Source organism: Chionomys nivalis, chromosome 6 (assembly GCF_950005125.1).
Source record: "Chionomys nivalis chromosome 6, mChiNiv1.1, whole genome shotgun sequence".
In the NCBI taxonomy this organism is placed as follows: Eukaryota; Metazoa; Chordata; class Mammalia; order Rodentia; family Cricetidae; genus Chionomys; species Chionomys nivalis.
The window spans coordinates 88,301,800-88,324,836 of NC_080091.1; the positions used below are offsets into that span (position 1 = coordinate 88,301,800).

Consider the following 23,037-nt stretch of genomic DNA (forward strand, 5'->3'; position numbering starts at 1 on the left):
GTAGATTATGACTGGACTTGTCAGACTTAGCAGTTTATTTTTTAAAAAGGGTTGGTGGTGGGGTGGGATGATTTAATTCCTCAAAAGTACATTAATGGAAGGTCCTTTTAAAAAACAAAACAATCCCAAAGGTAACTGGAAAATATGTCATCCCATAAAATGCTCGAAATTGACCTGACATAGAATTATCTAGAGGCTGAGCCAGAACCTACCAGTGTTTCAGGTACAAGTTCTGAATCTGCCATTTATTACCATGTGACTTTGGAAATCATGTGATTTTACTGATTTGGTTTTCTTATCTCAGAACTTAGTTATAAAGCCCCTCTGAAAGCTTCCCAAGGTTCTAAACGCCTTCAAGTCGGTTCAATTTCATGGTCATTATGGCTTTTTGAAGAAAAAAAAAAGAAAGAAAAGAAAACAAAATAAAACCAAACAAATCCATGGCCTTTGGGTTTTAAGCTTAGCTTGGTCTTCTCATGTGTCTTACACAATACAGGTTTCTTTATGAATATTCAAGAAGACACCTGAAGTTGGTAGTTCCAGTGATTTTAAGAATACTTGCAACATATAAACAGTTGCTGGAGGAATGCTGCAAGTTAGGAAGCCCTTTGGAATGCCACCACCGTGGGGTAAATTCCTTTTTTATTTATTTTTTAAAGCATGTTTCTCACTAGTGGTTCCAATTGGTGAAAGTTGCAGGCCTGTTAGTAGCACATTCTTTTGTAAAATGAGTTTGCATGTTTTCACTAATTACCAACACTCGGCAACCAGCAGGATTTCTCCCTAAACCAGACTGTCACACACACCATAGTGACCTGTCAGTTAGAGTGCTTCCTGAGACACCTCCCTCCCCCACACCCTGCAGTGTCCTCTTTGAAGTGAATGTAGATGCTGGTTTGGCACAGTACAGCCTGCTTGGGTCCCATGTCTTGGAAGACGCTTCCGTTGCAAGCTACCAAGCTGCCTGATCACAGTCAGCATCTCTTGTTATGCGTTTTTATGGGAAACCTAGAGTTCCCATAAGCTTTCGCTTTGATAGTCATGAATTACCAAACAAGGCCTAGTTCAAGGGCAGCCTGGTCTTTAGAGTAAGTTCCAGGACGGTCACAGCTACAGAGAGAAACCCTGTCTTGAAGAACAAACTAACATGGAAGCAATGAAGAGCAAAGGTATATATCTTTTGGTGCTGAGTTCAAGCAGGTCCAGCTGGTATTACCGTTTCTAGAGAGAAGGCTATGTGAGGGTATACCCGCTCAAAATCACAGGCTACTCTACTGGGAAGTTCTGTGACAACTTGACACAAGCTAGAGTCATCGTAGAGGAGCGAGCCTCTGTTGAGAAAATGCCTCCAGAAGATCAGTCTGCAGGCAAGCCTATAGGGCATTTTCTTAGTTAGTGACTGATGTGGAAGGCCAGGCCCCTTGAGTGTGGGGCCACCCCTAGACTGGTGGTCCTGGGTTTGATAAGAAAACAGGCTGAGCAAGTCAAGGGGAGCAAGCCAGAAAGCAGCACCCCTCCATCACCTCTGTGTCAGCTCCTGCCTTCCAGTCCTGACTTCCTTGATAATCAAGACAGCTTCCACAGGAATTTACAGCTGCGGCACCATGCAGGAGTGTGGGTGGTCAGAGGTTATGCTATACGGCAGCCTTACCATAGCACCCAACTGAATCAATCTCTTGGTAGCCTGGGAAAATAGGCAATGCCACAGTTTCTAAGTGCTTACTGTAGATAAGATTAAAGTTCAGAGGGCCAGGCGATTTGTCTAATGGGCCACGGGCAATAAAGACAGGGAAAAGAATATAGCCCAGGCCACTCGCTTACAAGTCAGAGGGAATTTTCTCTATGCCAAACACTGCTTATCAGGATAAGGCTTACTAAGGAGATATGCTCCTGTCCAAGAGTTGAGTCTGCAGGGTTACTAATGCCTTCTCGCTGGAGTCTATTTCATGGTTCAAGAACACTTTGATTTACTTTCAGCTCTGAAAATCCCATTTGGTCCCTTACAGTATATATTTGTGGCATGTTTTATAGCCATGACTGTTAATGTTTATATTAGACCATAACTCTTATCACACCTTGATATCTCTATACCTATATAGTTTATGTTTATATTGTATGCATGCTGCTAATAAGCCTAATGATTAAATGAACCAATGGACATACACACATACACTGGGATACACACACACTGGAATACATACCTGCACACTAAGACATACACACACACTGGGACACACACACACGCACACACACACTGACCAGTAAAAGAGATCTATATGCTATCTCTTCCTTTCTCTTTCTGGCTTGATGACTGATTTGCCTTATGGTTATAGAATTTGGCACTGAAGCCCGCAAATGAGTCTATATCATGGTAAGATAAACACTCCATCTTGCTGCTTTACTTGTTTCCCTCAGAGCACATGATGATTTCTCTCTCAAAAAAAAAAATTTTTTTTTGAGTTTCCCAAACTCACTAATTGGGAAAAAAAGAGTTGGTTTAGCAAATATTGTTATTAAGCTATTAGGGAAAATGTAATCCTATCTCAAGGCGTATTGTTGTGACCCTGGATAAACATTCACAATGTCTGTTTTTCAGAAAGAGATGTTCCAAAGAGTGGTCCGTGAAAGCCGTGACCGTGTGAAAACTTACTGTGACTTACACAGGACGTTAGGAGGCAGTAACTTCCAGGACAGGTATGCTCCCAGGTGTCCCGGCTTCGTCCTCCTCAGTGCCTAGTGGTTAATCGCCATGCTAAGATTTTCTCAGAATTTGTACCCACTCTTCGGTTGAGTATTAACTAGCCTCCTGTGCTGATTCGACAGATACCCACGTAATTTTGATAGCCTCCATCCTGCTTCCAAGCCCAGTTCCCCAGCTGCCGCTGAGGTCAGGGAACAAAGCAGACCCTGCAGGGCCACCATGAACTCTCACACCTGACCATTTTACCTCGGGGCTTTGACTGTGACTTGGAGTCAAAGCTGCAATAGAGATGAGAATCCAGGATTCCTTAGCACTCGTAAGTCAGGTTTTTCAGGCAAGGCTAGTGTGTTGACCACCAAGCAGAGAGATAGATGGATGGATGCCTTAGTTTTTTGTCAAAGGGAATACGAACACCTTGGGTACAGAGAGCCTGGCGAATCCTATTTATCAAGGATTAAGTAGCCAAAAAGTAAAGTCCACTTGAGGAATTTCTGAGGTCTTGCTAGAATGGTCTGTTTAGAAACACAGTATTAAGAAAAGTTCAATTTGATATAGTATCTCATAATATCGAGTTTAAATTAAATGTCGAAAATAATGGAGCGCAGACAGTACCCTGGCTCTTTGAGGCGGGGTTTTTGGCTCAGTGCTTTCCTGTTGTGTTGTGTTCAGTTGCTAATGCCCATTGTAAAGATTAGATTTGTGGCTCTCAGCTTTAGAATGCAATAAAATCTTTCAGAAGACATACAACCCAGGCCCGAGATTCTCCCTGGCTGCTGTAGAAACTCTCCTTCTTCCATGTGTATTCTTCCAGCAATGTGGCAGTTAATTCTAGTTGTTTGTGGTCTTGAACAAGCTGGTTTGCAGTCTTTCTCTTCAAAACCACTCCATGTCACTCTGTCTTCATCACTACTTACTATCCCAAGTCACATTTTCTTTTACTTGTATTGCCAGAATGACTTTAAAACAGTGTGATGCTCTGCTTTGACTGTTGTGAATTCCCAGTGCATTCTTCTCATAGAAGCCATTACCTTAAAAATGATGCAAAACTGATATCATATCTAACCCCCGTCAAAAAACAAAACAAAACCAACGAAACAACAACAACAACAACAAACCTCACAGTCAATGATTTCTCAAATCCCCCATCCTGTGCCCTTCACCTGGCTCATTTAGAGGCATTGTCATTTCTCAGTTCCGAAGACCTTTCCTCAGGATACCCTGCCTGACCTCCTTGGATGGGAAAGATACCATCTTTTATGTCCTATTAGGGAAATAACATTAGAAACAAAATTTGCCAAGGTAATATTGAAATAGATTAGTTTCTTTTTAATTGAATAAACATTAAACCAGAAAGAAGTCCCACTCCCTGGCCACAGCTAAGCAGACACAACCCTTTGTGCACCGGAACTGGTGAACTCATTCTGCACAATGACCAGCACTCAAGATGATTTGACTGGCAAGCTTGCCAAAACTCACCCTAGCTTTACCTGTCAATTTACCTAGCTCTTGTTCACTATGTCTACAGAGATCAACAGATCAAAACCCTTCTTACATCTTTAAGCAAGGAGGTCCTTTGTAGCTTGCAATAGGTTTCTTCCCCAAGGTAAGCTTTCCCCACACCCAAGAACTGGGAGAAAGGGGGAGCTGCCTGTCCCCAGATCCTTGGTCTCTGAAGAAGACATTGCTAACTTATAAAGTTGATAAAAATGTAGATCAGTTTTTAAACATGAGTTGTGTGCACTTCAATGAGAGGAGAAAGCCTTGTCGGGTTTTCTAAAGTGAACGCACTAAGAAAAATAGAGAGAGGCAGAGGCAATTCCTTCCCTCATTTTCAGCAGGAGACTCGAACCATTTTAAAGTTCTTACTGAGCTCACAGCACTGGCAGCTCTCTGCACCGGCCACACACAGTACTTGTCTGCCCCTGCTCACTGGGGTGTGAGTCCCTGGAGAACATGAGCTGCTTCACAAGAGGCAAATGGTCTCTAGGAGCTTCATCGCGGCTCCTCTCAGAAACCGCTTACTCTAGGTCTGATTTTTAGCTTTGAACGTATCCCTGATTAGTCCACTAAAAATGGGTTAGGACAGAGGAGGGCATGGGTGTGAGGACAACAACAATTGTGTCCAGTTACCCTCTGAGTCATCAGGATGGCAGAAGAGATTGTTAATCCTAGTCTAATGCCTCGTTCTTCTTATATCAGAGATAATGTTGAATACCATGGGAAACTGTCAGCCAGTGGTTCTCAACCTTTCTAATGCTGCAACATTTTAATACAGTTTCTCATGTTGTGGTGAGCCCTATAGGTGGAGTTTTCTATTCCACAAACCACTTCAAACTACCACACAGGCTTATTAATTGCAAATGTTCAGTCAATAGCTCAGGCTTATTACTAACTAGCTCTTTCATTTTAAGTTAACCCATATTCCTTATTTACCCTCTGCCATGTGACAGTATCTTTATTAGCATGGCATGTTCAACTCCTGCTTCCTCTGTATTTGACTGGTGATGCCTCCAACTCTGCTCCTCCTCATCCCATCATTCTCAGCTTGGCTTTCCCACCTGACTTTATCCTGTTCAACTACTGGCCAGTCAGCTTGTTTATTAAACCAATCATAGTTAGTAACATATATTTATACAATATACAGAAGGATTATTCCAGAGCAGACCCCCAAACATAAAATTATTTCATTGCTACTTCATAACTGTCATTTCACTACTGGTATGAATCAAAATGTGAATATTTGATATGCAACCCCTGTGAAGACCCCCCCCCAAAGGGTCACAACCCACAGGTTAAGAAGCGCTGGTGTAGATGGATATCTATGAGTGCGCATAATACCACGAGTAAGAAGGACTTATCATTTTAGGCTTACCATCCTTTATACTAAGAAAGCCCCACAGCTGTCTGTGCAGGAGTTGGTGGCGTTCACAAGAAAGATGGCAGCGGCTGCCAGTAGATGCTGCCCACTAAGCGACGAGCTGCAGTCTGCCTGTGTGGAGGATGCGGTAAGGTCACCCTTGAGACATCTACCATCTTTCTGAAGTTCTGCTCTCCTGCCCCCAGGAATCAACCTCATTTCTGCGGGCATATCTCTGACCTACCAGTTAATAGTCCTCAGGGAGATGCTTTCCAGGCAGCTCATGCCAACTGTTTGAATTAGCAGCAGGGGAGGACTGTCCCCTCATGCCGACTGTTTGAATTGGCAGCAGGGGAGGACTGTCCCCTCTCAAGCCTATGTCCTTAGTTTCACAAAACTTTCCCCTGGTCTCCTACAAGAGTCCACCAGCCTGGCTTTTAAAGTTGACCAAACTGACTTCGTGGGCAGCTTCAAAGATGCTGCAGATGCTTGACTCAGGCTCATGGGACTCGTAATATTTTATCTGTTCGTGCCCAAGTGTGCATATTCACAAGGAGCAACGTGGCCCCAGAGCTAGAGGTAATTGGTTATAGTAATAGCCTAGCCTTTTCCTCCATCAAAATATTAGGGAGGTTGAATTAAAATAGGGAGATTAGTTCACATGAGCCGAAAAGAAGGGCAGGGATGGCCTAGAGCGCATTTCCTTCAAGGTCTCTCGAAGCATGGTTGTAACCATTCCTGCTTCACCATGGAGACTGTTCCTGAGCAGCTCGGTGCTCCAGCCCCTGAGATTTAGCTTTTGAATTCTTGTTTAGTGCTAATTTCATTTGTCCTATACTCGCAGTAGATTGTATTTTTTATGCTAACTCGCTATAACCTTTCTTCTAATAAAGCATAGTTATTTGAATTAAAAATCCAAAGTTATTATCTAGCACTTCCTTCATTTTAACTTTAATTTTTTGGTATGGAATCATGTTTTTCTTGGGGACTTCATCGGACTAGGTTTGTATGTTCCTAGAACTTTGCTTTGGGGCAGTTGCCTTGTTACTTCTTAAACGGACAAATTCATAATTCAACATTTGTATTGAGTGGTTTGGATAACTTCATCCTCACAAACATGAGTGACAGGGCACTTGGGTGGCTAGTGTACTCAGAGAGTCACTCATGCAGAGTTTCCAGACAGTGTTACAGTGAGTACTTGTGCTGTGGGCCTTGGAGCGGGAGCAAGGTAAGGAGACATTCTAGAACAGGTCAAGAAAAAGAGGGAGATAACGCAGACGGGACCAGACTCCATGCTCATGCTTTGGAACACCCGTGAAAGACCTGCTGTGTGTCAGTTCTGCAGTCACTTGCAGCTGTCCGTTACACGATGTTGGAAGACACTGGCTTGGAGCTTGTTGAGAAGTCCCATCGGCAGCTGCACATAGAGTCACACAGACCGTAGGGTGGGCTTGCTGCTTGACGCCGAATTGGTGGGTTAGGTAGGACTAAGAAGCTGTAATCTCATGCTGAAGCTGGTCTATCAGATGATAGAGATGACTCAAAAGCACCTTAGCCTGACAGTGACACGAGACGGAGCACAAGCTGTGGCTCAGTCCACGCTGACAACCTTCTGTTTCCCGCGCAAAGTGAATCCAGGTGGTGCTAGGGCGTGCGCATCCAACCCCGGCATGCGCAAATAGAATCTCATTGTCTGTGGCTGAAGGACAATCTGACCGCACCGCTCTCATTTTAACTCTCCTCTGGAAAAGGCCAAGCTGATCCTTGGAGCTCTGTGCCGACGACATGACGCCAAGCCTATCAACGCTGGAGTGGGCCGCTGCTGCGACGACTCCTATGCCTTCAGAAAGCCCTGCTTTGATGACCTGCGAGTTGACGGAACTTATATTCCTCCACCTTTGTCTTGTGACCAAGTCATCAGCCTTACAGAGGACTTGTGCCGAGCACAGGAGGACGAGCTCCAAACTGAAAAGCAAAAGTAAGCCTGCATTCACTTTGGTGTTTGCAACCAACAAGGGGGCTGATTGGGGGAGATTTAAGGCGGCTATTGATATGGCTTCTGCGTAATGAATTCAGCAACTAAATGTTCTGTTGGAACTTAGATGGAATTAAATCGATTAGGCAAATTAGTCAATATAGCTACTGTGTTGCAGTCCCTGCTTGGTCAGTTAATGAGAATGAAACAAATTAAAAAAAAAATACTGGCAGAGGATACATTAATATAATTTCTCCAAAATGTTGATGTCCAGGCATTAGTCTGATATGCTTTTCCATGCAGAAAGCATTCTGTGGAAGAAGTTTGGAAGTGATGTATTTCCTTTCTCTTCTGAGAAAGTGACACTATACACTGGAAATGGAAGTCAGGAAAATCTTGCAATAAAGTGATCTGTTTAGTTTGTTCTTAAGAATCAGTGAGGGGGCTTCAGAGATGGCCCAGTGGTTAAGATGCACACTGTACTTGCAAAAGACCTTTGTTTTGTTCACAGCAATCCATGTCAGGAGGATGTCAGACATAACTACCTGTATTACAACTACAAGGGATCTAATACCCTCTTCTGTACTCTTGTGCACTTACACACACACACACACACACAGACACACATACTAATTAATTAAAAGTTTAAAAGGACTCATTTAGACAACAGAACTTACCAGGATTTCACAGGACTCGTATGCTGAGAAAGTCCTTTGAGCTACTCCATCAGAACGGGGGATATAACCTCATAGCATCTCCTTATATTCATTGTAGCATCTTCAGGGGCTGTTAGGAGCCTCAGTTTGTAAGAACAGGTTTTTGATGGTAGTAGGCGGCGGGGTGGTTGTGGGGGAGGGTACGGCTGGTAGAAATGCAGTATCAATGACAGTGCAAGTCTTCAAATCCTCAATTTCTTTCCTTCTTGGGGGTGGGGGGGGATCTCACATAGTCCAGGCTGGCCTTGACTCACTATGTAGCCAAGGATGATCTTGAATCTGTGTTCCTCCTCTACCCCTGGAGTGGAGATTAAGAGGCATACCCTGCTGGTGACCAAACTCTGAACTCCATGCTGAGCTACATCCCCTGCCCTTCCTTTTTCTCTTGAAATGCAATTCTTTGCACCAGATAAAGCTTTGCAGTGACTTACTATAATACAAGGAGACAAGCTGTCCCTAGATGCTCCAATATAGCACATAAGCATTCCAAAGCCATTTTCTATGAAAACATGAAGTCAAAGCACCATTGGAGGAGTGTCAAGTCCTCCCAACACCAAATTTAGGAACCCCTTCCAAAACACACTTTGTAGTTTCTTCATAGCTATTCGTAGTTACTGCTGCCTGTTACATTAGTAGAAGTGTTTAATTATTAAAAAAACTCATCCTCTCATTATAGAAGTCTGTTTTCTTGCCAGTTCCCATCACAGTTCTACTTCTGAAATTACAGTGAAAAATACTTCACAGGCACTCTGTGTTATGGACACATTTTTAATATATATATATATAATTTTATTTTTGAGATTATAACATAATTACATCATTATACTTCTTTTCCTCCCTCCAATAATAAGAATGAACCTATTCTTATTACCTGATGTTTAAGTGAAAATGAGACAGAGTTCTTTTATTTTAATCTTAAATATAATAACTTAATCTATAGTTGACCTCCAGGGAACAATGAGAGCAACAATGACCATTGCCTTGCAAACTTACATTTGGCCATGGAAATGTGTCTATGCCTATAGTATTTAACTAAACATCAAACACTAAATAGTGGATCTTTCCACTAAAGGCTACTGTATGTTAGCACAATTAGCCCAGGCTTGATGTGAGAATATAAGAAGTTAATTTCCCTCTAGAAAGTAGGGTTTGCTGGTCTTTGCAGAGGTGCAAGGGTCATAGCTCAGTACCATTTCACGTTGTTACTTCATTAAGTCCTCACTGTGTGTTTATGAGGTAGGGTGACACCAGGACCCCTTAATTGTGGAGAAGCTAGGGATGAAAAAGGAAGTCAGGACAGATACAGAAGCAGAAGCTGGGGTCGCAGAACAACTGAGAAATAAGAGATAAAAAGGAAATAGAAACCGGGCCTGCTGGAACAAACCTACAATCCTAACTATTCAGAAGGCCTACAGTGAGTTCTAGGCAATACTGGGCTACTCAGTGAGTTTGAGGCCAGCCTGACCTACGTAGAGAGAGACTGTCTCAAAATCTGAAACAAATACAAAGAGGTTCGGGATATAGCTCAGTGTGTATAATGAGTAGAGAGCTGGGTATATACTCCTCCAGAGTAAGGCTTTGGCTTTTAATCCCCAGTACTGAAGAAAAGAAAATAGGTAATAGAAGTTCAGAGAAAAAATTTAAAAGCACTCACAAAAAAAATAATTTGAAAGTTAATTTTAAATAGTATATAAACAATCATTTGTTTTAAACGAAATGATAGAACCACTAATACTGTAGAAACAAAAACCTGGAAACAAATTGGTAGTAATAAGGGTTAAACCGGACTATTTTTTTATTGCTCTTACTGAGCTATCCATTTTCCCCACTTCCCTTCCTTCCTCTGCTCTCCCTTTCTACCCGTCCTCCTTCCCCCTGGGCCCCCACACTCCCAACTCGTCTTCTCCTTCCTAAGTGGATAAAAATTTAAAAGGTAAACTAGAAACTGAAGTATGGAAAATACTAAAGGACTAGAGGCAGCCAGGTCGAGATTGGGGCTGTGGAGAGGTAGGGAACAGGAAAGGTTAGCCAACCCCAAAAGACCCACTCCCCGAGCCCCCGTGTGACCGTGATGGGGAGAGCCTGCAGCGAGGCAGCACAGCGCTACAGCCCTCCCATCCCCATCCCCGTTATAGAAACGGCAGCTTTGGGGTTCGGAGTAGCCAGATGTCACAGCTCCCGAATGTTCCCGCCCAGGCACAGTGCCTTTTCTCCATGTTACAGGGAGAACTACTGAACTCAACCCGTGTGCTCTTCCTCTCTCTACTGGCCATTCCGAGAACTGCATCCAGAAACTTGGCTGAAGGGCTGGCAGAAAGAAAGCCGAGTGCTGGGGGAGGAAAAGGAAAAGATATTTCCAGAGACCAGACTAGAGCTTTTGTTTGGGAGGTGTCAAGTCACGGAGGTGTTTGGGAATTCGCAGTTGTGAGTGAGAAGAGAGAGAGGAGTGCTTGTGAGGGTTTCATCATCACTGAAGACTTCATTAGACTAGCCAAGACACTCCCTGATGATTCGCTACTAAGTGAAGGCATAGGAGAGCTGTGATGAGGAAGTCATTTGTGTGTGTGTGTGTGCGCGCACACACACACACACGTTTTAGAAAAGAAGGAGACCCTAGTTGAAGAAACCTAATTCAAAATGGGTGAAGTGACCCTATCATCATCACCAGCACTACCATCACAGATTGTTATTTCTTTTGAGACTCACTTATTGAGTATTTTCAATGTGCTAGACGCTCCAGTAGGTTCTCTGCTCGGTCTTTTATTTTATTTTTATTTTTTATTTTTTTTTTTTTGGTTTTTCGAGACAGGGTTTCTCTGTGGTTTTGGAGCCTGTCCTGGAACTAGCTCTTGTAGACCAGGCTGGTCTCGAACTCACAGAGATCCGCCTGCCTCTGCCTCCCAAGTGCTGGGATTAAAGGCGTGCGCCACCACCGCCCGGCTCTGCTTGATCTTTTAGTATGCCATCTATTCCTCTCTCCTTCCATTACTTTGGGATGTTAATGGCCCAGGCTAGACAGAGGAGCTGAAAGCAGATGTTTACACACAGGGAGGTCACATGGTGCAGGCTGCCAAGGTTCATGATTTGATCTTCTCCGTGACGGTTAGTTTCTGTGGCCTGGGACCCGAGTTAAACTAGTCCCTTTGCAGGTTTCCCAGTGCTTTTCAGTGACACAAGCGATTCTGTTTCAGTAGGAAAATATATCCTGAGACAAACCCCACCAAACTGCAGTGGGAAAAAGTCTGTATTTCTCACTCTGAATAATCAGTTTGCTACAATCTGATAATTAGTATTAAAAGGCGGCATAAACTGATTGGGTTAGACACCCAAACTATGTGTACATCGTCGGCATGGAGAGAGAAATGTGCAGCGTTTGCAAAAGGGTTTTGGGTCAGGTCTAATAAAGAATAAAGGCTGAATATTGATAGAACTGCTGGCTAGAAAAATTGTATATTCTGACTTTTATAAAATATTGATTTGTTTGAGAATAAACGCAACTGTGATCGTTTATAAAATACAGACAAATAGAAAAGAAGATTCTGTCATTCAAGCCCACGGTGTAGAGACACACACTATAAGTCCATGTGCGGGACAGGAGTACGATGTCGTTTTCGTAGGGTGGGTGCCCACTTTTGCAGATTGCTTCCTGCCCGCCAGCCTGCTGGCTCCTGCTACAGCCTGCTTGTGTAGCATTTCTGTACCAGCGATCGTCTACAGTCCCCAGGAGGGAGTTCATGAGGCGGTCCGCTACTCTGAGATTTCCCCAGAGCTCTGCAGGCATGTAACCACAGCACTGATCCGGACTCGTTGGGAGGGCCCCATAACCACCTCATCACCTGCCAAGCTGCTGTTCCTCTCCCCTCCTCCCAGAATGACATGCTTTCAGAGGTGCTGCCATGGCACAGCCATGCCTTAATGGTTTGCAGACTTCAGAGAAAAACATCCTCTGGGTACTTTTTCAATGAGCTAGTTGCACCCATTCCTGTATGATTTGGAATGGAGTCTAATGAAGACCCAGCAAGCAACTACAGAGTTCTCCCTGCTTCCATGGACCCAGTCTCTCTCTCACTAGGTAGACATGACTTCTAGGAGATCTGCCCAAAGAATCTGAGACCACTGTTGCAAATGCAAAAGGAAGGATATTTTCTAATGAAAATAGAAATAACACTGAATATCATAACTAAAATTATGGGCAATTACCTGAGGCACAGTAATAACAAGCATACTAGGAAAGCTACATTCAGCCATACTTTAAATATTTCTCCTTAAATATAGTGTGCATTATTTTATATACATTTTGTCATTAATTATTCTTTACAACAGCATTTTAATGGTTTTGAAACGATCTGCTATACGAATCCAATCATTTACTATTGCTAGACATAAAAATTATCTTCGATTTCTTTGATAAATTATAGTAAACAAATTTTTCATATATGCTCTCTGTCACCATATTTGGCTTTAGCTATATTCCTAGGATCTTGAACTAGGGGACACATGGGCTTAGATGAAGATCCAGACTTCCTTTGGCTCTGCCTTGCCACTTCTCAGAAGTAGCTAATGTTGTGCTTCGAAAGCCAGCCATGACTTCTGGAAGCTTCCAAAGACGGGGTAGCCTGTGCTGTTTCAGCACTGGGAAGAGATGGGTTGGGGTAGGAAATCTAGGAATTTCTGTGTTCTGAGACAGTGGCTCTCTGTTGGTTCTAGCTGAGCTGAACTTGCTCCGTAGGCCATGCTGGCTTTGAACTCACAGAGCCTCTTAGCTCTGCCTCCCAAATGCTGGGATTCACAGCATGCACCATCACGCCTGGCAGAAGCAGGAGTTTGTAGGATGCATGCCAGATGGGCACCACACCAAGCTGCAAGTCTGCTTTTATCACTTCATGCTGAGTCTGCAGGCTGCACTCAAGGTTTTTATTTATTTATTATTTTTTTTATTTTTTGAGACAGGGTTTCTCCGTAGCTTTTGGTTCCTGTCCTGGAACTAGCTTTTGTAGACCAGGCTGGCCTCGATCTCACAGAGATCTGCCTGCCTCTGCCTCCCAAGTGCTGGGATTAAAGGCTTGCGCCACCACCGCCCGGCTGCACTCAAGGTTTTGAGGACCTGTGGGCACCATTTGAGTTGGATTTGGGGAGTCAAGAGGGCTACTTCTAGAGCCCAATATGTCCTGTTGGTGACCACACTGCCTGCCACCCAGGATCTGGTCTATATCACCCATGTTTGGGACATGCGTGGTAGTGGCTAAGAGGCAATAAAGAGCAGGAAACGTCCCAGTCTCGGGAACCAAGGTCCCCATGACCTCCCTTGTTTTGGGTAGCTCCCAGTTGTGTTGAGACAGCAAGGAGAGCCGTGCTCAGACCTGAATGTCATGGGGACAGAGAAATAGACCATAACATGCCCTCGACTGTCTTTGTATTTATTTGATGAAAAGGATCACAGTCACTTCTGCTGCAAGGGCCAAGCCATGTCAGTCTAGTGAGCCAGGATTGGTGGGCTCTAGCGTTTTCCCACTCCCAATATTAATACCTGATTAGTATCCTCAGTTTTGTTTTTGAGTCAGAAATCCTGAAGCATGACTGTCCGAACCCAGGTGTAGACTGTCAGAGAAGTAATGGCTTAGAACTTTGAAGTATTTGCTTTTATATCCATTTACGACCCATATCTGAGTGCTGGGTATTACCAATGTTCATCTGAAAGAGACTAAAAGTGGTTTTGAGATAAGTAGTATAATATTGACTAATGCACATGTCCCAATTCTTTCTTTACATGTACATGTGTGTGAGCACTCGCACATGCGCACATGTGGTATATGCATGTGTGTGGGCGTGTCCAGAGGCCAGAGGACGACACTGGGTATCCTGCTCTGTCATGTTCTGTCTAATTCCTCTGAAGCAGTGTCTCTCACTGAACCAGGATCCAGGCTGGCAGCCGTACCCCACCCCCGTGACCCTCCTGTCCCCACCAATCCCACAGTGCCGGTGTTATAAGCAAGCGACAGGGGCCAAACTGGCTTTTTAGGTGGATGCTGAGACCTAAACTTAGATTCTCATGTTTTGCAGCAAACTCTCTTCCGGGCTGAGTCACATTCCCAGCCGCCTGTTACTTATTCTTTGTTCTCATTTTTCTAGTGGTTAAATCTCTCTTGTCATAAAGCAGAAAAGAAAGGAAGGGAAGGAGAAAGAGAAGGAGGGAGGGAGGGAGGGAGGGAGAGAGGGAGAGAGGAAAGAAAACATGGTGGCTGAAACTCTCTTGCTAGCTGTGAGAGGGTCATCCATGAGGGAATTCGGAGATGCCAGGCAAGCCACTGAATCTTCAGACTCACTTACAGGTCTTGTCATTAACCACATGAACGTGGATCTAAGCCAGTAAGACAGCCTGGCCTTGCCAACTCAGGTGCTAACCTCCCTCCCAAACCCCCTTATTTCCGCTTTAGGCTCCTCAGTAACCTCGTGAAGCAGAAGCCACAAATGGCAGAAGATGCATTCCAGGCCATTGGCGCGGAGTTCACACAGTTGGTGGAGATGTGCTGCCACGCAGAAAAGCGGGAAACGTGCTTTCAGGAAGAGGTATCCCGTCTCTTGAGTAAACAACAGAAGACGCTGAGTGTTGCCGCAAAGGAAACCCATTCCCTCTGCTCGAGGACTAGATGTGTAGGAGTGACTGACCATGCAATGCCTGGGCTCTGGGTATCTTAATAGTTATGTATGTTTGGAGAAATTAGGAGACACAGACAAAAATAGAATTAGGCACAACAACTACGGTGCCAGAGGGGAGGGGATGCTTACAGGCACGAGTGGGAGGAGGGATTGAAGGCCTAGTCTAGTGGTAGAGACAGAGTCATTTAAAAATTGGAAATTAAAAAAAAAGACAGTTAAAACATGTTAGAAAAAATTGTGAGTTTTTTGCCCCGTAGAAATTTCTGGGGCACAATCAGGAAGAATTCCTTGCTGTTGTTTGAGAGCATGAGCTGAGGATTCTATTTCCTCCATGGACAGAACTTCATGAACACAGTGGCTGAGGAACACAAGAGGAAAGACGGGGCCAGAGTATGTTCAGGTGCATGCACACACACTCATACACACACACACACGCTAAACTCTCACACACATGCTAAACCCACACACATGTTACACACACACACACATGCTAAACTCATCATCATGAGACCATTTTTCTATAATTAGTGTCCCTGTATTTAGTTATGGATGTGATTTTTCACAGGACTGTAAAGTTGTGCAACCTAAGCTGCCTAGCATGCCATAGGATGTGACTCCACAAATTCGCAGAAAGTCTCAGCGAGGAGGAGTCCATGCGGGAGAGCAGGAGGCACAGCTTGTCTGCGAACTTGACTGGGAGGTAGATATGCTAGGTAATAGGGTCTGTGCAGGGGCATGTGACTAAGTCATTAAAAAACAGGCCCCTCTACATTGAGCAAGGCAGGCTGGGGCTGGCCAGGCTGGGGCTACATTTAGCAATGCTCTCTGAAATATTTTCAAAGATAATAACCTTCATTATGGCTTTGATTACTCACCGTGGCTCCCTTCTGCCATTTCTTTGAACTTTATGCCTCCAGCAAGTCATCTAACAGATCCCTCTCAACAATGAGGTTCTGTCCTGATGGATCCGATCTAAGTTGGAATAAAAGTTAAACATTCAAGAAACCCTGTCTCGAAAAACCAAAAAAAAAAATAAATAAAAAAAAGTTAAACATTCATTTAATACGAGTGCCACACAGCAGAGCTTAGCGACACTATTCACCTTCCTTGGGTGGCTGAATGCGAACTGTTGGGATAGCACAGCCATTCTAAGCTTGGGAAAAGATAAAAATTTAAATTTAATGTGTATAGCTTTCACATAAAGTAAAACTGTGAAGGTGGACATTTACCTTCTCCCTCTCCCAATATTTCTATAGGTCTGGCTTTGGGTGAGAAGCCAGAACCAAGGGTAGCTGTAGAAATAGAGAAGAAACCACTGGAAAACAACACTGGAAAGAAAATGAGAGAATTCGGAGAATATTAAAGATGATTATTTAAGACTAGAAAATGTTTTAAACAAACCTTGTAATGCACAAAGAGATTTGTTTTAAAAAGGTCGAAATCAACAATGAGAATATTTTGAAGCCTTTTCTTTAGAAGTTTATACCTCTGGCTTCTATGTTGGTAGACAGATTCTAGGTTTGACTAGCGACAAAGAATAAATAGAATGTTGGGATGTCCTGGTCTTCCTGGAGCTGAGATTCCAGGAGAGGGCTCGGCCCAGCCCCCTGAGGAGGTTATGAGAGCTGACTGCCGCCAACACCTGGTGGAAGGCATTTCCTTTGTTTCCTGAGACTGTGGCCACCAGTTAGGTAAACCTGTTCTGCCTGCTTAAAGAGAAAGTGGGAGAGCTTGAGACTGGCTGTTCTTCCTCTGGGCCGTGAGAGGGGAAAGAACTTTTAGACAGGACAGATGTGACCCCATAGCCAAAGAAAATTCTAAGAGGAGACCAGCCAGAGCCAGTGGCGAGAAAACAAAACACGGAGATAAGACAGTTCGGGAGCTGGCCCATTTTTCGTGATGAAGATGAAACAGCCAAGTGTGTAGAACCTCTCCCTATCTATCCGCACCCCAGGTCGAATCTAGACAGCCCAAGGAAGGAGACTTCAGAGTTCAGGAAGCAACAGGACTACAGTCGTTAGCAGGCACAAGGAGAACGTTCTCTTGGCAGAGATTCTTAAGTCTAATCATGTCAGCCCTGCAGTGTGGAAGGGAAACTACTGCCCAGCTGTTTCTCCAGTCACTGATTGTGAGACTTGAGCAAAGTTAACAGAGTTAGCAGAGTTGTCATGAAACGTGGTTGCTGATCAATGTGAAGTTAATAAGAAAGATTAATTTTTGCTCTGAGATGTGGCTTCACACGAGTTAATGCAGAAAGAAGCAACGATGTTGGCAGTCTAGATTCTATGTAAGTGCTGAGTCTTCCCAGCTTAGTGAGTCTACTGTCGGTTACTGCAATTGCATGCTGTAATTATGAAGATAAAATGATGATCTGATTAAGCAAGAGAATTAGCTAAATATTTATTGATCAGGTCACATTGACTTACTGGCCCCAGTTTCTTTTGATTAATTACACAAGTTTAAAAATGAAGTAATGCATGATGTGGTTTATAACAAATGAAGAGGAGCAGGGCAATTCCCCATTTCTAAGAGACAAATCATTTGAAGTCTTTTCATCCCCTTGTGATTATAATCTTGGAGCAATTTAAGGAAATATTATCATCACTTAATTAATATAGTATAACTACACTTACTATACCTACACCTGTAGTCTATCTCTTTCTGTCTGTCTGTCTGTCTCTCTCAGTTTAAGTACTATTAGTCCACGAATTGGTTATATTCAAGTTTTTGCTTTTTCAACTTTACTGAGCAACTAATGATTCCCCTAAACTTAATGAACACGTCTAAACGTCCTTACTTACAGGCATCCTTTCCATGTTGTAAGGGTGGAGATCATGGAGGAGGGAAGAGAAGGAAGTCATTCCTCCCACGTTGCCTGGAAGAAAGAACCTGCTTTGTAACCGTAACATGTATGCCCTCGGCTAACAGGCCACTACTAAAGTAGCCTATCCGAAGGCATGTTTCCTGGAAATCCTGTTCACAGTGGCAGGCCAGGCTGCTGAGGTTCAGCTATTTCTCCCCTGCTATCTCTCAAAAGAGACATTACAGCTGCCGCCATTGAGTGAAGTCATGTCTCTTTGGTAGTCTGCCATTAACCGCACAAAATCATGCCACATCTGGTTTTATGAGTCTGAATTATAGTTCCCTGATATCCCATCCTTTCTGAGAGCATGTGGTTGCCCTTTTCCATGCTCATAAACAAAGCATAAAGCATCTACTTTTATCACACCGTTTTAGTAACTCAAGTTTTGACTTACATAGTTTCTGCACTAGAATGTTGCATTGTCTTTCAGTTTGGACTGAGTTAAACTTAGACCCTACTCTTGCCTGGCTTCAGTGGGCATCTTCTTCATGCATTCCTGGGCAAATGGAAGTACTTTATTTTCTCATGCTGGCTCTTCCTCGGTCATTTCAGGTTTTCTGATCAGTATTTTCTCTTTTATAATTGTTTTTTATTGAACTATGTATTTTTTCTCTGTTCCCCTCCCTTCTTCTCCCCTTCCCTTCTTACCCTCTCCCATGGTCCCCATGCTCCCAATTTACTCAGGAGATCTTGTCTTTTTCTACTTCCCATGTAGATTAGATCAATGTATATCTCTCTTAGGATCCTCTTTGTTGTCTAGATTCTCTGGGATTGTGATTTGTAGGCTGGGTTTTTTTTTTTTTTTTTTTTTGCTTTATGTCTAAAAGTCACTTGTTAGTGAATACATTTGATATTTGTCTTTCTGGGTCTGAGTTACTTCACTAGATGTTTTCTAGATTCATCCATTTGCCAGCAAATTTCAAGATGTCTTTTTTTCTGCTGTGTAGTACTCCACTGTGTAAATGTACCACATTTTCCTTATCTATTCTTCAGTTGAGGGGCATTTAGGTTGTTTATAGATTTTATCTATGACAAACAATGCTGCTATGAACATAGTTGAGCACAGGTCCTTGTGGTACAATTGAGCATCCTTTGGGTATATACCGAAAAGTGGTATTATTGGGTCTTGAGGAAGGTTGTTTCCTAATTTTCTGAGAAATAGCCATACTGATATCCAAAGAGGCTGTACCAGTTTGCACTGCAACCAGCAATGCAGGAGTGTTCCCTTTACTCCACATCCTCTCCAACATAAGTTATCATCAGTGTTTTCTGATCAATATTTTCTAAACTTATGTGTCAGGATGAACATTTGTGGATTTTTTTCAGGATGAATACCTGGGTGAAAGCCACACACACATACATACACACACACACACACACACACAGAGAGAGAGAGAGAGAGAGAGAGAGAGAGAGAGAGAGAGAGAGAGAGAGAGAGAGAGATTGAATTTAGGGCTTCACACATGATAGGCAAGTGCTTTACCACTTCCAAGCTCTGTTTTGTTTTTAAAAGTTTTTATTCAGGGTCTCACCAAGTTTCTCAGACAGGCCTTGAACTCGTAGTCCTCCTGCCTTAGGTTCCTGGGGGCCAGCTGGCCGTGGCATTTTTCAAAGATTATTTCTTCCACATATTTGCACAGTACCTTTGCTGGTCTGCCAGCAGAAATTCTTTCATTGTTACTTATAGGGTTAGACCATGTCTAACCTAAATGAGAACAAGCTTATCGAGAGGACACTGGGAACTTTGGGACTCTGGGAAGTCAGACTGATGCTTATAAACTCCAGCACTTGCAAGGCTAAGTGAAGAGCATCCCACTCCAAACTGTGTGGGAGTGTACAGAATGAAGAAGGACTGTAACCATGTCTCAAGGAGTTGAAAGGGGAGACAGGTGCTCATCATAAATGCTAGTGTTGGTGTGCTTAGTGGTCTGCAGCAGGCCTAGCTTCAGAGGCCGAGGACGGGAAATCCTGGCAGGGTGAGGAAGAGATCCCTCTCCCTCCTGTCCTCCATTCTATCACAGGAGCTATTTTTTTAATTTTTAAATTTATTTTTAGAAAGGGTGTCATCCCAGAGCTCAGGCTGGCTTGGAACTCACTATGTAGCCAAGGCCAGCCTGGAGTTCACAGTGATCCTCTTGTCTTAACCTTCCCAACTCTGTGGTTGGAAGTGCTAGTGAGCAGGCACACAAAGCCTTGTGTGGGCTGCATCTTGGGCCGTGTGGTTCCCATTCCAGGGCCTTCTTCATGTTTTCACTGCTTTTCCGGGCTCAGGACATAGCTGTATAGCTTCCTGAGGGAGCATTTGCGTAGCCCACAGCCATGGCTTTAATCCACAACACCGCAGACAAACAAATAAAATGGTTTTCCTGAATGCTTTCCTCCAACCTTATCTTAGCAAGAGACTTATTTGCATATTGCTGGTTATCATAACAATTACATTTTAGGGACAAATGATGTCAGAAAAGGTAGGTGCAGAACAGACTTCTGTTGCTATTAGCTTCTGAGAAATGACAATCAAATAAGGTCTTGTTAGCTCAGTTGGTAGCGGATGACTCTAAATCTCGGGGTCATGGGTTCGAGTCCCACATTGGGCACTAAAATATAGGCATATTAAAGAGTTCCACAATAGCCTGGAATGGAGTATAGCAAAGGTTTATTTATTTGGAGACAAAACTCATGGTATGGTAGAGATCTGCGATCTTCTGTGTGCACTGGAAACTGGGAAACAAATACAGCGGAGGGGGCAGGAGGGAAGGAGAAGCCATGCATGTTTTTTGTCTGCACTTATAGTACCTCCAACCACACCCAAAATGGGCCCGTATCTAAAGGGCGGCTGCTAAAGGAGATCCCACAACAGTCTTGGGTTAAGCTCATGCAGTAATTTCCCATGAAAATTGATGTAAAAACTTCCAGATTATTGGAGGAGGAGGAGGAGTTTCTTAAAGTCCCAAGGGGTTTGTCAAAGCAAGCCTGAAAAGAGGCTGATAGAGTGTGATGATGTTTGAGGCCAGGAGGAGGGACTGAATTAATGCACTCTTAGCATCTTCCCAAGGAATGCCAGGGGTGAAGGGATGCGATACAGCTCATGTATGGATATGTGTGTGCTATGTGTATTTGTGCATGTGGGTGTATGTGTATATGAGTTTGTCTGCTTGTATGTGTGCATTATCCTGCAGCAAAAGAGCCTGCTGGTCTTGAGAAGAGACGAAAATATTTCAGATCTGATTCCCTGAAAGAGAGAAAGGACTTACGATTAACTGAGTCTTAGTTAAGAGATGGGGACTGTTGGTCAGTCTGATACCTGCAGGAAGGGGCATAATGGAGCTGCCTCAGGCATCCAACAAAGAGAGGAGTGCAAAGATTTTTCTGGTTAGGGACCAGGACCATAGTAGTTTGACTTCTCTTTCCCAATCAGAGGTATGCCTGTTCATTTTTCCCTAGGGACCCCAACTGATCAGGAAGTGCCAGTCTCTCTTAGAGGCCGACTCATCCCAGAGAGTGCCGATGTAGGATCACCAACATGGAAGATAACAGTTGACCAAGTGGTTTCTCGTCGGCCCAGTGTTGGAGCAGAACGCTGGCCAGTCCACACCATCTTTCCTTTCCCATTAACAAATGGCATATTGACTCCCAGACTGGCCCCTCAGAACTCCACCACCACAAGTTTTGCTTCTCAAGAGCAGTGGCAGATGGGGCTGGAGAGATGGCTCAGTGGTTAAGAGCACTGACTGCTCTTCCAGAGGTCCTGAGTTCAATTCCCAGCAACCACATGGTGGCTCACAGCCATCTATAATGAGACTTGGTGCCCCCTTCTGGCTTGCAGGCACACATGGAAGGAATGCTGTACAAATAATAAATAAATAAATATTAAAAAAAATGAAAGAGCAGTGACAGAGAAGAAACTCAAAGAGCACTCAAGGTCTTCAGCCAATTTAATGTGCAGCCACATCTGTCTGGGAACTGGCTGCTGGGTCCCCACAGTGAAGACTTAAAGGTCAACACGGAGCTGTCTGTACCACTTCTGGGAATTACTGTTGATGAACTGAGGGGAAGATGCTAATGAAATTACCTTCCTGAATGGGTTCTGGTTCCTAGTCTATATGTAATGTCATGATGATGTTGCCAGCAAATGGATCCTAATATATTTGTATTCATTTGAGCATTATCGAGTGACTACTTTTTTCTCTGGAAATTCCACTGAAAGTGATGAAAGGACTTATAATTGGGCTTTTAATTTTTTTCTATGATTCTTTTATGTAATAAAACAAACAGTAATAGTTTAGTGCTTATTAAGTAAATGAATTGTTTTGACACCACCCACTGTCACAGAGACCAGGAAAGGTCACTGAAGGACAGAGCTTTGCTAAGAACTAGACAACAAGAATGGCTTCAACCACTGGGCAAGTAGTGAAGGCTTCAGAAAATGTGAGCAACCTTTGGGTTTCTGTATTGGGTTTTTAGCCTTGTGTGTGTGTGTGTGTGTGTGTGTGTTTGAGTGTAGGGACATGGAATGCCATGGCAGGTGTGTGGCAGTAGGAAAAGCTCAGGGGTTGGCTGTCACGGTTTGCCTTGTTTGCCACAATGCACACTAGACTGGCTTGCCCATGAGAGTCTCAAGATTCTCCACTTCCCCTCTTGCCACAGGAGCCCAGGGATTGCAGATGTGCACCATCGCATCTGGCTTTCCGAGCGTAGCTGGGGATCTGAACTCAGGCCCTCACGCTTTCAAAGCAAGCGCTTTGCGCCCTGAGCCACCGCCTTGGCCAGTCTGACTGGCTGGAAGACAAAGGTAAATAGGTGTGGGCAATCGGGCTTAGTGGAAGATAAGGCTGCCCTGGAGGAGGGATGCCCATGTTGTGTGCTAATTTAGATATAGTAGATACTTTTCCTCAACACTTCTTATGCAAAGCACCAGCTTTTACATGTGTTACTCACATTGCTCTCATAGACAGCTGTCCAATGAAGTAGCTAACAGGCGTCCCTATGCAAATCCCGCTCCTGTGAATTAAGGCTGAAAGTGGAGTAAGGACACCTCAGTATTACCATACCAAACAGGTGCAGGTGTCTTTCCTTGTCATTAGTCCCTAAACAATATAGTATAATAGCTATTTGTTTATCATTTATCATTTATTTGCTTATCATTATCCTAGTAAATTACCTATCATTTACATTGTCCTAGTAAATTAATTATCATTTCTATTATCTTAGTGAATAATCTCTAGTTGTAAGTGAGCTAGAGAGGAAACATGGGGAGGCTGGAAGTTACAT

The 23,037-nt window shown here is 43.6% G+C and overlaps 1 protein-coding gene across 1 annotated transcript in view; it reads left to right on the plus strand.

Moving 5' to 3' along the window:
- Positions 1-21,279, plus strand: part of LOC130876384 (alpha-fetoprotein-like) — a 40,014-nt gene extending 18,735 nt beyond the window's left edge. The window contains exons 9-14 of the mRNA XM_057772894.1: positions 497-629; positions 2,597-2,694; positions 5,568-5,706; positions 7,310-7,536; positions 14,684-14,816; positions 21,211-21,279. Coding sequence (XP_057628877.1) covers positions 497-629; positions 2,597-2,694; positions 5,568-5,706; positions 7,310-7,536; positions 14,684-14,816; positions 21,211-21,279 — 799 coding nt within the window. The remainder of the gene's footprint in view (positions 1-496; positions 630-2,596; positions 2,695-5,567; positions 5,707-7,309; positions 7,537-14,683; positions 14,817-21,210) is intronic.
- The last annotated feature ends 1,758 nt before the right edge of the window (positions 21,280-23,037 follow it).